The 17,891-nt window shown below is 43.0% G+C and overlaps 1 protein-coding gene across 2 annotated transcripts in view; it reads right to left on the reverse strand.

The window, feature by feature from the left end:
* Positions 1-17,891, reverse strand: part of pip5k1ca (phosphatidylinositol-4-phosphate 5-kinase, type I, gamma a) — a 45,752-nt gene that overhangs the window by 5,012 nt on the left and 22,849 nt on the right. For both annotated transcript variants that reach the window (XM_056379336.1, XM_056379337.1), the window contains exons 6-16: positions 16,734-16,886; positions 13,509-13,808; positions 12,454-12,662; positions 11,230-11,313; positions 10,917-10,965; positions 8,757-8,841; positions 8,234-8,395; positions 7,647-7,788; positions 7,222-7,254; positions 6,799-6,918; positions 3,900-4,155 (exon numbers count right to left, since the gene is read on the reverse strand). In XM_056379336.1, the coding sequence (XP_056235311.1) occupies positions 3,900-4,155; positions 6,799-6,918; positions 7,222-7,254; positions 7,647-7,788; positions 8,234-8,395; positions 8,757-8,841; positions 10,917-10,965; positions 11,230-11,313; positions 12,454-12,662; positions 13,509-13,808; positions 16,734-16,886 (1,593 nt within the window). The remainder of the gene's footprint in view (positions 1-3,899; positions 4,156-6,798; positions 6,919-7,221; positions 7,255-7,646; positions 7,789-8,233; positions 8,396-8,756; positions 8,842-10,916; positions 10,966-11,229; positions 11,314-12,453; positions 12,663-13,508; positions 13,809-16,733; positions 16,887-17,891) is intronic.

The following is a 17,891-nucleotide window of genomic DNA, read 5'->3' on the forward strand; positions in this document are numbered from 1 at the left end:
AGACAGGAAATGAAAATTAGGGATGCATAAAGGAGGAAATGTTGCTGAGACACATTGAAAGTGTGAATCTGACATATAGAACAAAAGTCTTTAAAAGGATGTGTAAATCCTTTCAGCGGTTAGCAGACTTGAACAAAGATGTAAATATTAGCAAATAACTGGCTGTGCAGGTAAAGAGGAGTGCTGTAAATATTATGAGTCTTACTGACGTGTGTATGAATCATATATCTGTTTAGCCCCATTCGGACTAGCTCCTGGGACGCAAAGTGAGGTGTACAGAGCGAGGGATGAGTCGCTGCATCAGCCAAACAGGGGAGGATGAGGAGTGGGAATCAGGAGGTTGGAATGGGAAGAAAGCCAGGATGCCAAGACAGTCAGACACAGAAAGCATCCTCAGTCAAAGCAAAACACAAGAACAGGATGGTTTTTTTTTTTTTCCATTTCCAACAAGCAAAAGTGCTCTTTCCATAGAATCTCTGAGAGCTTCAGTAGGTTCCTTGTCACTGTAGGTACCAGCCCTTTAAGAGAGAGAAGCAACTGCAACACGGTATGTTGGCGATGGTGACGGAGGTGGAGTGGGTTGATATCATGTACACACACACACACACACACACACACACACACACACACACACAAAGCTCAGCACGTTGGAGCTTACACACGATCCACACAGGTGCGAAGAGGGAGGAGGCGGGATGTCAGTGAGTGAGGAAACAAATTTAAAAGAAGATTAATACAAGATTAAAATAAAGACAGACACCGTCAATTAAGAGGCTTCTTGTCTTTTGTTTACCCTCCTCCCACACTTTATTGTCTTCACTATGGGGAGTGTAGGCATTGTTTTTTAGTTTCAACACAATCACAAACACCTGCAGCGGGAAAACCACAAATCATGACAAGCTGCGGCTCTTGCGGCACACTCCAAAAAAAATCTTGTTTCCTCTCAACACTGTAATCATATGTTTCATCAAACAAACAAGCAATAATCTAACCTAATACCAGGACAGCAACCAGGTACCCTACCATCTCTCTTCTCACTTACGGGCAAACTGGACTGGCATTTCCTCCTCTGTCGGAGAGGAGAGACCACCCAGGTCCTCCCATCAGGAAACTGACAACAACAGGGGAGCATGACACATGACACAAACAAAAAGAGATATGACATATAGAGATGAGGGACAGAGGAGTGAGGACAGGTGAAATAACACGATAAAAAAATGGGAAATGTGCTGAGGTGAAAATGGAAAAGGCGTCATGGATGTGTGTAACCCAGCAGAGCTACACTGAATCAATGATGACAAATACATTCACAGGTGTGGCAGTCACTCCATTTTCATCTCCCCCTACCACCCAACACGCTACTCTCTCACCACTTTCATCACGACTCATGACGACAATCAGAGGACTGCGAAAAAGCTGAGAATGAGGGAGGGCGTGGAAAGAGCGAGAGGTGGAGAAGAGAGAGTCGGGTCTAGATAGAACAGGGGAAGGTGAGAATTATTTAAAAGTTGGGGTAGAATGAGAGAAGAGAGCAGAGGAGGGTGGAGGGGAAGAGGTGAAGATGAAGGAGAGCAGACAAAAGAAGAAAAACAATCAGATGTGGTAGAGTAGAGAGGTGAAGGATGGCAAAGCGGGAATCATGAAAAGTGAATGTGGAGACTGTTGATAGTGGCTGAATAATTCAGACACGAGCCACTCTGAGGAACCTGTTAAGTGACCACACACACACACACACACACGCAAACACACACACGCACATCTCACACACAAACACACACACGCACATCTCACAGCTAAATGATGCAGTGTTTTCCCTGAGGAGCTACACGATCTCAAAGACTGCTATCTCTTGTATCAAAATTCAAACATATTCTCCGCCTCTTTCTTCCACACACCCTGTATAATTTAAAGCCTTTAACAACAACTGGTTGCTCCTGCTGTTTGTTTGTACACTAAACAGAGGCAAAGAGAGGAGAATAATTTTGTTTTGTATAAAAATGTTCGCTCTTGTAGAATTGCAAGTTGCTGAGTGTTACTGAAAACTGATTTATTTTGATCCTCAAGGCAGCAGTGTTTTTGTGATGGAGCAGCTGAACCATAAACCAACCTAACCCAATAATAAAACAAATGAAATTAGATCAAATTTACAGACAGTCCACTAAAGACATGTTGTTCAATATACAATTGAACTGGATCTTCTAAATTTCAATGCACAAGCAGCAATTATGTAAGCAATGGATTTTTGTCTGAGAAAGTATTTCCACCGCTTCACAATACACAACAATAAGGATTTGAACTGGTTAAGAAATTGCCTCTGGCAGCTGGAACTCCTGAACCATGAGAAACACTTTCAGTAATATAGGAGCAGATGACAGTGAAATTTCTGTCCAGCGGCTCTTTCTTTTCTCTGTGAGTGTTGTGAACCAACACCTGAGGCGCTTATCAATGGAAAGAGCAGGTTGAGCGTCATGCAGAGACCTGATTTGTGTGGGATGTCAGGGAGGAGAAGTGACGACGATGACAGAGATAGCAGAAACACACAGGGAGCGCAGAGGATGATCAAGCGACGAGTTGGCTGAATAAGCTGCTAAATGACCAAACTGAGTGATGTGGTAGAGATCCTGAAAGTTTTAATGTTCCTATCCATATCGCATATCCAGGATACGTGTGGTTTGGATGTTTGGCAGTATGTTAACAGCATATGTGGTCACTCCCTAGAGGCCACTTGTGACCACACTGCCTGCAGCGTGTTTCTGTGTAGTTACACTTCAGTGTCACTTCGCCTCATGCAGCGCTACAGACCCCCTGCTGCCGTGTACAGAGAGCGTATCTCCTCCTTTTGAAGCATGAACTGAGCATCAGCCAGAGCCCGTCAGCTGAGAGGGCTGTTAAATAACTGGAGAGAGCTCGCTGAATAACCTGTTGGCCATTAGGATTTCTCATGCCACATTAGAGGGTGTTTGATTCCTGATAGGTGACACCCAGTAGGAGTGAAGCCAGGCGGGAACATTTCTATCTGTAACTCTGATCAGTGGCTTCACTCTCCATGCTCAACCTGAGACTCATACATTCATTTATAGCTCTGCTTTTGGGCACATTTACACCTGCCAACACAACACTAACACAGTTGACTTTAGCAGGATGCTCCCGTCGACTGAGCATATACAAATTGCAAAAGCTTTAGTTATTTACACAAAATGCAAGTGTGTCTGCAGCTGTTGAAGGTCGTATTAGAGAGGAACAGCAAAGTGATGGTGCACATGCTACTATCACTCTGCAAACACATTGTGCACACTGCAATACACTGTGTTCAAAGAAATAGTTTGACACATGAGGAAATATGCTTATTCTCTTTTTTCGCTGGATGAGAAGACAGACACCACTCTCATGCCTCTACTGTAAATATGAAGCTACAGCCTGCGGTCAATTAGCTTAGCTTAGCATAACAACTTCTCATTTAACTCCCAGCAAGAAGCGTATTTAAGCATATTTCCCAAAATGTCAAACATGTCCTTTAACTGAATGCACCACACACATCAAGCAGTAACTGCACACGCTCTTGTTCCCGTACCAGTCTGAGTCTCCACCTGTTTTTTGTGGTCCTTGTCTCAACGCCTCTGTAGGAGAGCATCATACAGCTCAGTCTTTACAACCATTAACACATTGATCCTGACACTGAGATGATTTGATGACTTAATAAAAATATGAAACTCAAAAAGATGAGAAGTGACAAGAGCTAGTCCTAGTCTGAGATGAGTTTACTTTTGTCTTCACAGGAACAATTTCTAAAAGCATCTAAAAGTACATAAAAGTGTTTATATGTGTGAGGCTATATGTGCGTGTGTGTGTGTGTGTGTGTGTGTGTGTGTGTGTGTGTGTGAGAGAGGGGTTTTACTTACAAAGTAGATATCTGTGATTGGCACGTCATCGTCATCGTCGACTGACGCCTGGCTGGTGCAGCCTGAGCCGGACACCTGGCTGGCCCTGTCCGCCTCCACCACCACCAACTTGGGACTGGATGGGGCTTCCTCAGTCGCCACGGGAGAGGAGGGAGCAGCTGCGGCTGATGAGGAGGAGGCTGCTTCAGGGGCTGACGAACAGTCGGAAGCGGCAGCGGCATCGGGAGCCTCGGCGCCAGCTACCTCCGGACCCTCACTGTGGAAAAACGGATGAGTGACCATTCAAAGTCTGACACTGTGGGCTGCCCCTCAGACAAAACTGAGAGAACTCGTGATTCTCAGACAAGTCCTGGAGTTAGAAGGATATTTTCCCCTATGATCAGAGATAATGACGTCCTTGGGAAGTGTAAGTCACACTGAATCCAGAAATATGTGTTACGTGTCGTGTGTTTAGATTGGATTAAGACACAGGAAAAGTGAGGACAAGTGCAACTGTACACTAAGGGTTTTAAAGTGCCTTTATTGCCTCCATGAGCCGAGTTTCACATCCACTGCTGCTGCACCTGTTCTTTTTACTTAGCACAGTGTCCTTGCATCATTCCCTTGGGTGCTCCCCACTCCCTCTGAGGAAAACCTCTTTTGCTTTGTTTGTTTTATAATATTAGGATATTAGTCATTATTACAAAGAGTCCATGTAGTTTAAGAACAAAAGAAACAACCTAGTTGCACATATACACACACACAGCAGTTGCAGACATTAAGAGCCTTTAATTGGGTCACTTGCCAAAAGCCATTTTCCTGCAGCAGGCCAGAGAAACAGGACCAACCTATTAGAGTAACTGGCTCTGACTGAAATCCAACATCTGTGTGTGTGTGTGTGTGTGTGTGTGTGTGTGTGTGTGTGGGTGTTTGTGGTTTAGCTGCTTAAGCAAAGATTTGCCAGCTGGCTGTGTGCTACCACAATCCTTCATTGTTCCTGGCCTGATCATCAACTATTAGAAAGGATTTAGGCACATCCACATAGCTTTCTCAGCTTCTGTGTCTAGCTTAACTCCATCAGAGGAAAAGCCTGCCTGCTGGCCACTGAGGCAAAAAAGTCGAACTGGCATCTCAAAGAGGGAACTGATTGGCTGAATAAATGAGGAGGACAGGATGGTGGTGGTTGCCATTTAAAAAGGCTCTTTCACCCCATCTCTCATTTCCGCTAAATATATCTTCATTAAACTATACATATATTTTCGAACTGATGCTGTCACTCTCTGTCTTTGTCTTTTCTCTTTTGCAACTCTTCCTTTCCTCAGTTCAACTGTTTTTCTCTCACTCCCAGTCTTTCTTCACAAATCACTTTCTCTACTCGTCTTCTCTTCCAATCAGTTGTCCTATTCCCATTCCTCTGCTTCATCTCCCTCTCCTCTCTCCCAGTCAACCAGCTCCACAACTGCAGGTGAGTTGAGGCTGCTCGGAGAAGACAGATTTAATCGACTGTCGCTGTCTCAGCTGCTCTCACCGCCCACCCCCACCCCCACCAGCTCCTTCTAGGCCCCCAGGCCATATGTCTAGCCACTGTCTTCTCAGCATCAGACCCAATTATTCAGTTTGTTTCTCTCAGTAACCAAACCCTAATCCTCACTGACCTAACCCCAGCTTACAGAAAATGTAAGTCCCACTGTTATTGCATTGCAACAGCTCTGTTTGGTTCTGCTCAGAATTTATTTCACATGGCTTACACATGATGTTGTGTTTTTTTTTTAGATGTCTCTACTATTAACTTGAATCAATTAAAAATCAGGTTAAATTATGCAAAGTGTCAGGTCATGCCGGCTTTATGGGAGCAGCCCCAGGCCTGCAGGATTCCTGCCCCACTGCCCTACTTCTACAGGCTGGTTCCCCCATATCAGAGCCCCTTCGGCCCCTTGTCTGCCTCACAGTGTTACCCCATTAAAAGAAAACACACACACACACACACACACACACACACACACACAGCTCACATACTACACAGACTAACATGCATGTGCACACTCTCATAACCTAATTACTGTGCAGTAGATGCCTGCTCCACACAGTGCCTGTAGCATTTATCTGTCCATAACCGGAGACCCCTGAGCCGCCCAATAGACAAATGGGTCAAGCTGCTCTCAGTGTGTCATGTTAGAAACTGTGTGTGTGTGTGTGTGTGTGTGTGTGTGTGTGTGTGTGTGTGTGTCTGTCTGTCTGAGACAGGTGAGGTGTGCTAATCTAACAGCTGGCTAAAGCCCAGGTGAGACACTGGCAGCAAGTTATTTATATTGCCACATCAAACTGAGTCAAATGATGATTGGGGTCATGGAGGACTCACTGCAGCTCTACAGCTCATCTATTCTCTATCAGGGTCGCATGTCTACATGAAGCGTATGACAGAGGTGACTATTTTTGGCATTTACGGTGAAAACGGTACCGAGCTGTGTGTGTCATTTTTATTATTCATGGTCCATTTGGTGAACGCTGGCAGACATTTTTTTCTTGTGAAATAGATCTCTTCGGATTTCTGAAAACCCAACAAATTCAACAATGTGATAAAGAAAAGTCACTCTTATGTGAACTGCTCAATAGCCTTGTTGATACGAAGGCCATAACCTGCGACAAGGTGAATGCAAATTCCATAAAACCATAAAACACAGTTTACATTGTGACATGGCAATACGCTCAGGTAGTAAAGCAGTAAAGCCAATATAATAATGGTCATGGTTTATGTTTGGAATATTTCACTAAACTGAGTGATATTTGAATACATGGGTTACAGTTGTGTTACTTATACTGGGCTCATGTAAACAGAGCTACAATAAGTACATTTATCTATTATTTTGTTATTATTATTATTATTTTAAATGACATCGTGTCTGCAGGGAGTTTTATGTACCTGGTTTCAGACGAGGGCTGTGGAACAGAGATGGTGGGCTCACTGTCATGTCTCTTCAACTCCACCTCCACTGTGATGGTCTGCTGATCCTCCTCACGCACACGTAGCTCCTCCTGGGTCCTGAACACAAACAGACACACATAAAAAAAACACACACACACACACACAGAGGAAATGAAACACATGTGAAAAACACACACAGCCACATCTTAGCAACAGGAAGAATGGGCTTACTCATAAAACACACCAACCAACAGGCTGACCTTGCATTTCTCCTCTAACCTTCAACCACACCCTGCAATGTGTAATGCTGTGAAAACATAGAGCTAGCAAAACTCAAAACATCATAAAAAAAAAAAAACAGCTGAGTGAACTTTTAAAAAGGTTTATGAAGTGAAAGTAGCATTCATGGTCCCGACTCACCTCCCATCATGGCTGAGAGACTGGGTGTGCCTCCTGGAGACAGAGGACAGAGTGTTAGTACAAGCTGCACTTGAGACCTGCAGCATATTGGGTGTGGCTCTTAAGACATTCACATAAATAACTACTGATGCATAATGTGAATTTTTACTGTTTAAGTTGTGACTTGAGGATTTTAGTCAGATTAACCCAGAAAAACACAGATATGCTATTGTGGAGACAAGTCAACACAAAACAGAACAACACTGAAAAAGGAAAAAGAAAGTTTTATTTTAGCCCAACGAGACTATGTTGAACATATTGTATTTAATACTAAAAAATAGATTAATAATAAATACAATGTCAACTGTGCTTTGGTAGCAACAGGACTCAAATTGAAATGGTTGACTCTGGTGTTTCAGTTTGTGTGTGTGCATGTGTGTTTTTACCTGTAGCGGGGGTGCTCTGCTGTGTCAGATGGGGATCTCTCAGGGATGGACAGAGAGGTGGTAGAGGACAGAGTGGTGGCGATTGAAGCTGTGGTGGCTTCTTCAAATGATGGAGGAGTACATGGAAGAAGATCTGGCCGCCCTGGAGGACACAGATAGAGAGAGAGAGAGAGAGAGAGAAACAAACAATTTTTCTTTTTCTTTAGTATTTCACATTTACTTTATGTCTTCTGAAGTGCTATTCTGCTTCTGTAGCCTTTTGTTTCCCATGGCAACAGCTACAATCCTGTTGTTGACCAAGGGCTGGAAAGATCAGTGATGTTGTTGTTTACAAAAGGAGACTGTAAATGACTGTCATGTCATGTGGACTGAAGCTGCACTTTGAACTGTAATGTAGTGACCTCCACAAAGACCAACAGCTAAGTTCTGGAAAAGAAGAACTTCTCTTTGACTGCCTGCAGTCAAAGTCAAACTCTGATCCCCCATAGTGACATAGTGATGGTACACTGATGCCCCATAGTGACAGCGGATGGTAAATTATGGATCTCTGAGTGGCGTCTGTTCTTATCTTCTGCAACTGTACTTACCCTCATCCTCTAGTGTTGGGAAGCTGCGAGCTCCTCTCAGGTCGTAGATGTTCTCATCCCTCTCAGAGGGCAGCTGGCTGGCTGACCAGGCTGCACCAGGACCAGCGCACTTAGGCACCATCAATGACACTCGACCCTTCTTGGATGGAGATGACTTCAGAGCTGAGGGACAAAACACATGAACACTGTTGGGGATGGATAATATGTTGGATCTCATTCTGGGATATGTAGGAAATCACACATCATGTCTGTTTAAAGTCCTGTTGCAGGGAATTCTTTCCCTTTGCAAAAATCATTGTAAAGTGCTGCAAAAGAAAGCTGCACAAGGATCAAACTGATGCAGTTCTCTCACATGACATGAAGCAGCACCTAATAAGGCTGTAAGCTACTGTCTCTGATTTTGCTGTCTAAGCTTGGCAGTAAAAGAGAGAAAAGCCTGGCATCTGACATTTGCGTCTGTGGCTCTTCCCACACAGCTCTGTTTGACTATGTAAGGCAGTGTCTTGATGTAAATTTAACTCACAGGAACTCTTCTTGAACACCGTGTTGCTCATGAACTTGAAAAACCTATCTGCATAGAAGCCAGGCCGGTGGACTGATACAGTGTCCTGAGGAGAGACACAAAAAGACAGAGAGATTAATGAGACAAGTGGTGCATGGATAAAATGATCAAACCAGTGCTTACAGTAGATTAAACGACTACTAGTCCCTTCGTGTCCCATTTCAGTAATTCTTTTCTCTGGGTCAATCCATGAGACGGGACAACACATAAAAAAAGACAAATGATGGACAGACACAGTCACACGAGGCTACAGACACGTCTCTTCATTATTTATGTGGCAGCAGACGGAGATCACACTGCCAGCAGACTGACAAATGACACTTGGTGTTTGGTTTAGACTCCGACAGGAGAGGATTGTTGGAGGAGACAGACCCTACACAGTTATTGTTAGCTTTTTGAATCAGCACCACTGGAGTCCACTATGAGTAACATCTTTGAATGCATTCACGTAACCGAGCCAACTGTATGTATCACAGATAGAAGTGTGGAGTATCCACTATCATCATCAGCAGTGACGCACAGGCGGTTGCGTGTTCTCCCACACATACTGTATTTTGCGTACGAGTGTGTTACAGAGTAGGAGAGTGGCGTGAGTAAGCAGTGTGTGATAGAGTCAGGGGGGTGATATGGCTGATTCGGTCTTGAGATCAGATTGCTGATGATGTACAGAGAGTGGATGAAGAGACGTGAGGTGCTGAGGGATCTGGAGTTGATTGAGCAGAGAGACTAAGAGAACTCATCCCTAAGTGTCAATATATCTACAACAGTTAAATTTCTGGTTACTTTCAGTGTGTGATAGCTTGGAATAATTACTGAAAATAAATTGATATAATAAAGAAGGTAGTCTCGTGTTTTCTATCACACTTCCCAGAAACTTTGTGGCTCTGATCGACGTCTCCAGTACAAGAAATTTTCTGCCACCATTTTGCTTTTTCGCTTTGATGGCTTTAGCTACATTTATTCAACAATGAGAGTCTCTTTCTGTTTTGTTGAGTAAATCAATCTCTCTTGAGTCAGTAAGTGATATACAGTACCCAAATTTCCACCGAGATCAGAGCTGGCAGCACACAACAAAAATGTTGTGTGTAGGCTGGTCAGAGCTGCCAGTCTTCATAGCACTTGTCTCGTTTTGTTTGTGGAAGTAAACCTATGTGTCTAAATTAACGGGGTCTTCATTTGTTGATATTAAAATGACCCATGTTTTATTTTGATGCCCACACACATTTCTAAATAGGGGTTTGTTTCGTGAACACTGTTAATTCAAATAAAACAGTAAAATTGTCCAATCTCCATGACAGCAGGAGAGTGTCCCACTAATTCCAGTTCACACAACACTGTGTGTCGCTCCCTGTTACTTCAATAAAGGCTGACTGACCATAAAGGTGATTTACAACGATCAAAGCTCAGTAATGGTTCATCTTTCTGACAATGACAGAAAACAATGAGGAGCAACTTATATGGAGTACACAGCAACATTAAAATATTTGCTCCATAAAAGACAACTGTGGCTGGTGATAGGCATATAATTAACATTTGAGTAATCCATAGCTCCGCCATAAGCTGGCTTCAAATAAGTTTAGATCCACAAACACAAACACAAACACAAGCACACAAACATTAGTATTTCTAAATAGACTTGCTCACTTGTGACTTCTACAATAACTATGTGAAGAAGAAGGGAGAGTGGAGCGAATGGAGCAGGGGCATGTTCACAGGTTTACAGGTTGAGGGGGAGTGAGATGGACAGATGAGGTAGGAGATGAGCTGAAAGAGATGAAAATTCACACGGACGGACGAGTTCTTCTCCAAACCAATAAATTTTCCCTGACATGAAGCTAATAAAAGTCCTCGTACACACAAAGATCCGAAAACAAATAAAGCTCGAGGCTACAGTTAATCATATCTGGTACAAGCTAAATGTAACTGTTGTTCCTCTGTGTACTGCCAGACATGTCGTGAATGATGTCTGAATAATATAATAATAAAAGATAAAATGATATTCTTCTGTTACCTGATTGGAAAAGAGTTCATATGTTTTGGCTGACCTTCTGTGTGCACAGTATAGTTCATGTTCCTGCATCTGACTGGCTGTCTCTATGCACAGAGCTATTAAAAACTCACCCCGTCATGAACCAAAGCTTTCCACGTGTGCTCCAGTTTCTTGATTAGCCTGCAGAAACAAAGAGAAGCACAGTTTAACAAATTGATGGTAAACATGTCTTATATATTAGGGTCATAGGCATATTGAATATAAGCAACATGCCTGTAGGCTGAGAACCTTAAATGTGCTATATGATGTAATTACGTTGCTTCAGTGTACTGCTGCAATATGAAGGTATAGTATGTACGCAGAGAGATGTGGCCTCAAGCCTGTGTCATACTGAAGGATGTAAAGCTGAAGGAGTGACTACATGTAAATCACTGTGATGATCACCTGTAGGATTGCAGGATGTCGATGATTCCGATGTAGAGAAGAAGTCTCTCTCCCTTTCCATTGACAGCTGGGATACCGCCCATCCTAAAACGAGAAGGAGAATACAACGGCATTGTAAGGGTGTCATTCAGACAGCAAAAGAACAACAACGTTTTCAGCTGTGCTCTGTGACGTGAGAAGAGATCCTGTGAATCATTCGTTTATCTGTCCAAATCTGATCATCAAACCCTGACTTCAGACACTTGGGCAGGTTTTCACCAGATCTTGCACAAATCCTTAAGTAATAATTGCTAGTACCAAACTACATTATTAAACTCCTGCAGTACCAACTTGTATTTGGAAGCTATTGTTGTACAAAAACTAGATCCAGCAGGCAGATTAAGGCTTTTATTACAGGAAGTGTTCACTATTTTTGACCTCTTAAACTTTATTTGAATCACTAACTCAAGCCGAGTATCATCGACTTAATGGCACTCATTACACACTGAAGATCTATATAAATCCCGCACTCTTGAGAACTACATCTTTAGAGACCGGGATGTTATTATCCGCTCTGGTTCATTTTTCCTCCTCCACCTCCGACAGCTCAATGTCTTGTTAAGGGAACATCACATACAGAGTCCTGCAGAGCTCAATTCTTGACCCAATCCTTTTGTCACTGTAAGTATTCACCTTTGACCAAATAATCCATAATCCCATAACCACACGGAGTCCACCGCACTGCGAAGGTGCTGATACTCAGCTCTACTGTGTCTTCTAAACTGTGGACAGAAAATCTGATACAATTTGATTTGGATGTCTAAACTGAGATGTAGTTTTTTCTCAAGTCTGTCATCAACCTGCTTCAGGATCACCTTTTAAATCGTTTCTCAAATTTCCTTTTATAGGCCAGTTTTAATGCAGTAATTGACCTCATTTTGTGTTTTTTTTTTAATTTTTCACTTCTTAGATTAGAAGAGGCAAAATTTCTGAAAATTTTTTGAAAAAGTTCACCTACGTCAGTGAAAATTACAAGTTTACAGACTGAACAGGTTAAAATGTCTAAAATGATTTGCTTGTGAAATACTGTATGGAAGTTGCAGTTGTATGGAAAAGCAGTTGAATAAAGATTCATCATTATTAATTTATTTTCCACTGTGTTTATTATTATTAATATGTGCCAGCAGTGACATTTAGCACCGAACTGTGCTGCCAACATCCTCTTGTCTGTCTGGCTAAACTCACGTGTCATCAGTGTCGATAGACCCTCCGCAGGCTGCTCCTCCCTGGATGGACTCCATGGCTGTGGAGTACAGGGCCTTCTGCTGGGCCACGGGCCTCTTCTCATCGCTGCCGCCCTGGGAGCCCTCCATCTGCCTCTCCCTCTCCGCCTGGTCCATGTTGTGAACCCCGAGCAGAAGGCTGTAGTCCATGATCTTAAAGCTTTCCAGCACCTGAGCAAAGGACATATACAGACAGATGTAAGTGTGCAGTGATTGACAGACGTGCCGTATAAAAGAAAGCTTTTATCTAGAGTGCATAACAGTATCAGCACCAGAGGGAGTGAGAGCTGTAACACTGGAGATGTTAATGCCATACATAAGACACAGTGATGCACAAGCATGCACACATGAATAAATAATGTATAAGAGAGCACGCGTGTGAGCATACACCCCCTCCCAGCACACTCCCTATGAATGTAAATGTGGGGGGGTGATTTACGAGAGACAAGAACAGGCCTGCTACCACACCTGACACCTTGTTTAAACCTCATGCTCATAAAAAAGCTCAAATTTATAGTGAGGGATCCTGGAAATGCCGAAAACGATCATAAATAGTCTCTTTCTGTTCTCTGTTCTCCTTCCATATACTCCCATTCATGATCCTCTTTTGTTGATCAGGGCACCGTCAGTACCCTGATTTTTTTTTTTTACTCTTCTCCATTTCCTCTTTACTCTACGTGTCTTTTATCTGTCTCTTTCCCTTTGGCACACTGCATTATGGCATCACTTTATCCTTCCTTCTACGCTCCTTTATCCTTCCTTCTACCCTCCCTCTAATCCTTCCCTCTAACCGTTACTGCCTGAGATCTACTCCCTCTATCTGGAGACTCTTGATCAGGGTGCTACATGGATCCTCCTTCAGAATCAGTGAACCATCCTCGCCATCTCCCCCTTCAGCTCATACTCTCTCCATCCTGCCATGTTTTTCTCACGCCTGTCGCAACAGAAAAATGTAAATGGACGTCTTTACGTAGCAGCTGTACTGTATTCTCTCCGTCTCCGCTTCATCTGTCTTACCAGGCAGTCTCTCTGTAGGGTCTTGACGAGCGCGTTGTAAGTGTCCTGGTCCAGCATCAGTCCGTCCTGCAAGTCTTGCATGAAGTCCAGGTCTTTGAAAGTGGGCCTGGCCTTCTCCCTCTCCTTCTTGGACGCTCGCCTCTTGTAGGTGGAGCCCTTCAGGTCGTATTTGAGGTGCATGCGAACTACGCGGGGAAGGACATTGTTCATCACCACCACGCGGATGTTTTTCCCGCCCGACTGGACACAGTACAGGCCAAAAAACTTGGGCAGCAAAGTGCGAGGGTTCTGATTCAAGTTCTGGAGAAAGGGGGCACAAGAAGAGAGGGAGAAAGCAGAAGATCTTTAAAAGGTCTCATAAATTGGTTTGAGCTGCTGTGCTCTGACAGGATCTTGAGGAAAGACCCAACACAAATCTCAGTTTATGTGGGGAAATGTCTATAATCATATTACAAGGCTGATCTTTTTTTATATATATGTCCCTGAGAGCAAGATGTGCCAAAGATATTGTTCTTGATGCTGTGCAGGATCCGAGAGGTTGAGATTTTGATACAAGTGTATGTGGAAAAATTGACATTTTTTTGCATTCAACACAATAAGCAGGAACTCAAGAGACTCAAGAGACTCAAGAGACGAGAGGCGTCTTTCATTTCATAGGACCGTTAAGGAATAAAAAATACATGAGCAATGTGATAGGTGATACGTGTTGTGCAGACAGTTAATTTATTAACAATACTCGTTTCTCAGTGTACAAACACTTTGGCTACAGTTACACATGTGTCATCTGATCACACCAGAGTGCAGAGTGAACACAAATCAAGAGTTTTCTCACAGTGCTATGATACATGAAAGTGGACAGACTCAAACTGTGATTACAATGCTGCCTAGTGTGGTTACCATCAAGCCACAGGGTTAGGATCCAGCCAGCATTAGGAAAAGGATGGAGGATTAAAATTGAGGAGTTAGTATATCCACCCTCTTTTCAACCCAATTTGAAATATCTGAGTTTTTTATTTCAGTGTCTTGTGATCTCATGGCCCCGCATATTTACAACACACATCACTCAAGTTCCTTATCCAGGGCGCATGTTGCAGTGTAAATATTCTTTTAGCTTGTTTGTTGTCATCCATAACGCTTCTCTAGATGCGATAACAAATTCAACTTAAACATGGACACATTTTTTTATGAACTTTAACGACTAACTTTTCCTATTTTTTTTAAATGGTCCTGCCTTTACTCCATACAGGTCTCTCCCCTCCATCACCAATCTGTGCTGAATATTTCAGTAGTCAATCCACACAAATGAGGTTAGTCGGGCTGTGTGCTCAGTTAAAAACCTGCTTTGACCTTGGGACCTGTGCCAGCACAGACCCATTAGAGAGATGAGAGCAGAGAATGGGAGAGAGAGAGAGAGCAATGGATCATATAGTGATAACCCACAGCATGCGGGAGTACAACTACAAGAGGAGAAAGACACAGGAGCAGACAGAGATGAACGATGACTGTGGAAGTGTGGCTAAAAGACCCAGCACTCGTGAATGACCTTCAGCTGCAACACCATTATACAGGGAGAGAGAGAGAGAGAGAGAGAGAGAGAGAAAGAGAGAGAGACAGAGGGAGAGAGAGAAAGAGCATTCTCTGCCGTCAGCCACATACGACCCTTCTGTCAATGTTAAGAGGGCAGAGCAGTGACGAGCCAGCAACACAGACACGTGAGGGAGAAGAGAGAGAGGAGAGAGAGGAAAGGGGGATGGAGAACAAATATAAGCGTGAAAGGGAATCAGGGGAAAAAGTGGATTAAAACATGCGGCAGAGTGAGAGATAAACGAAAATAAATTACACCAAGAGTGTCATAGCGGCAGGGAGAGTGATAAGACATTAAAACGTGAGAGGGGACGGAGAGACTAGCTTTATAATAGAAGAGCACACACACAGAAGGGAAAGAGTTGGTTACATCACTGTGATCTGTAAGCTGCCCAGAGCGAGACTCCTCAGCCAGCCAACTACCGTCAGCCAGTCAGCTGTGGAAGACATGTGGAGCTCCACCAATGACTGCCTGCATGGTATCTGTTGTCTGGTATCTGCATGTTGTCTGTTTTTCCAGTCACTTTATTTTGTTTATCCCGTCTCTACATTGCTGTTTCTGTGAGTCCGTGTTATTTGTGTCCATCTACGTTGTGTTTTTTGTGCTTTTCAGTCAGTCTTGTCTCCTTAGTCCACTTGCTCTGACCTTAGGCTACAGCCAGCCTTCATGAGCCTGAATCTCTCTACTCTCATTACACCGCTTTCTTACACCAATCGCACCTGTGAAAATGCTTCAGAGCACAACCGCAACAATGGAAAAGGTCACCGAAAATGTGCTGAGCCTTTCGCATCCCTAAATGATTAAATGAATTCCTGCGATGGTCTTTGGCCACGGCTAGCGGCACATGAACAAACACGAGGCCGAGGACCGTGAACTCTGGAGGCTGGAGCAGTAGCATGGACATACATGGAGCTGTTGCAGGTTGACTTCATTCAGAACGAGCCTGCAGACTGGAGAGGAGGGAGAGGGATATTGTTGGTGCGAGCCATGCTCTGTTAGGTTTAAGTACAGTACATCCGGCCGGTCTCTTATGAAACCGCATGGCCTGAGGTTTCAGTCGGAGATGATAGAGCTGTTGATGTCACGCTGGGAGGAGAGAGAATTCTGGGTTCTTACATAAACCTGAGATCTAAAAAGTATGACTCAAAATAAGAACATAAGGAGAGGTTGGCATTTAAAATGTCTGAGAGTTGCATGTGTGCGGTGGCCTATTCAGACCGAGACACATGAACACACTGACAGGCTTCCCCACCTTTTGTACAGGATGTATGAATCTGTGTTCACTGTATGTGCATGTGCATTGACAACTGAATAGTATCAAGACATTGCTCTGTTGCTCTTATTGCTCTGCATGAGAATAATATTGGTATGCATGAGCAATACATATTAACCATATATTACTATGCATGCATCATGCCTACCATGAGAGAAAAAAGGGGAAGATTACTGGACCTGAGTAAGTAAGAGTTAAGGCTTCGCATTTTGTTTTCATCGAACTTTGACATAAAGCTGGATTTTTTTCATTTAAAAATATTTTTTTTCAAATAATTCGCTTTAGATATACTGTCAAAGAACATCTTGTTTACATTCCTATTCATACCCTTTAACTGCGCGCACACTCACACACAGTCCTTGCTTACCATGTAGTATCCAGGAAGCAGCTTCTGTAAAAACTCAGCCTCCTTGTGCATCACAGTCTTGATGATGAACTCGTCGTCCTTTGTGAGATAGAAGACTGAACCACTTGCTCCAGGATTGGACAGCTCGATCAGGGGTTCATTACACAGAGAGTACTGCAGGTACACAGAAACACAGATTAAGTGATTTTAGAAAATTTGAAAAACCTTAAATGGAGTGATTAAGTGGTATTAAGCAAAACTGCACTCACACTTAATCCAAATGAAATTACAGTTGTTATATATATATAGTTGTTTAATATATATTAGTTAGTGTTTGTGGAAATTTGCTCCACATAAAGCGATCTGGTTTGATGTCACATGCCAAAGCTGTTCCCCTGGGCAGGCACACCTCTCTGTCCCTTGCATTGTCTTGTTATTTAAGGAACATGGAACAATTAACAACTTTTCCTGTCTTTTCCAGGAAACCCGTCTGTGCTATTCTGAACCATCTAAATCTAATTTCATGGAAAAAGAACAGCTGAAAAAAGAGGCAAGGATAGAAGATAGCAAAAGCAGCAAATTCATAGAAAGACAGAGTGGACAGGAAACAGAACTCTGATGTTTTTGATGATTATATACTAGACTTGTTTGTTAATACACACATCAGTTTCCTTCTGATGTGATAGGTACTCAGCCTATTCTCTCCATTTCTCTCCGCTGCTTAAAAGCAAGTAATGACAGACATTTTTGAAAGAGGTGAAGCTTCCTCCGCCTCCCTTTTGCTAATGGCTCACTTTTCACATTTCATTTCATATATTTTTACCACATCAAAAACAACTGAACACGTGATAGCTGGAAAATTAGCTGGCTGACTGGAAACAGTCACATGCATACTGTGGCATGTACAAGTCAAGTTGGATGTTCTCATCATCTTCCCACCGAGAGGCCTAATTTAACAGGTAAGAAAGTCTTTTTGAGGATCTAATTCAACCACCTTAAAGGTGATGAAGTTGTGTTGGGAAATGTAAGTGATGAATATGTTCACGATGAAAACTTTATCTGTTAGCAGCAAAGTCATGTGGTAGCCCACTGAAACAAAAAGGACTACTAAAAAGATATTAAGCCAATGGAGTGTGTGCAACTACAGCTATATGCTAAACACTACAAAGTAATCATGAC

The sequence above is a fragment of the Seriola aureovittata genome, chromosome 6 (assembly GCF_021018895.1).
Source record: "Seriola aureovittata isolate HTS-2021-v1 ecotype China chromosome 6, ASM2101889v1, whole genome shotgun sequence".
NCBI classification, from domain to species: Eukaryota; Metazoa; Chordata; class Actinopteri; order Carangiformes; family Carangidae; genus Seriola; species Seriola aureovittata.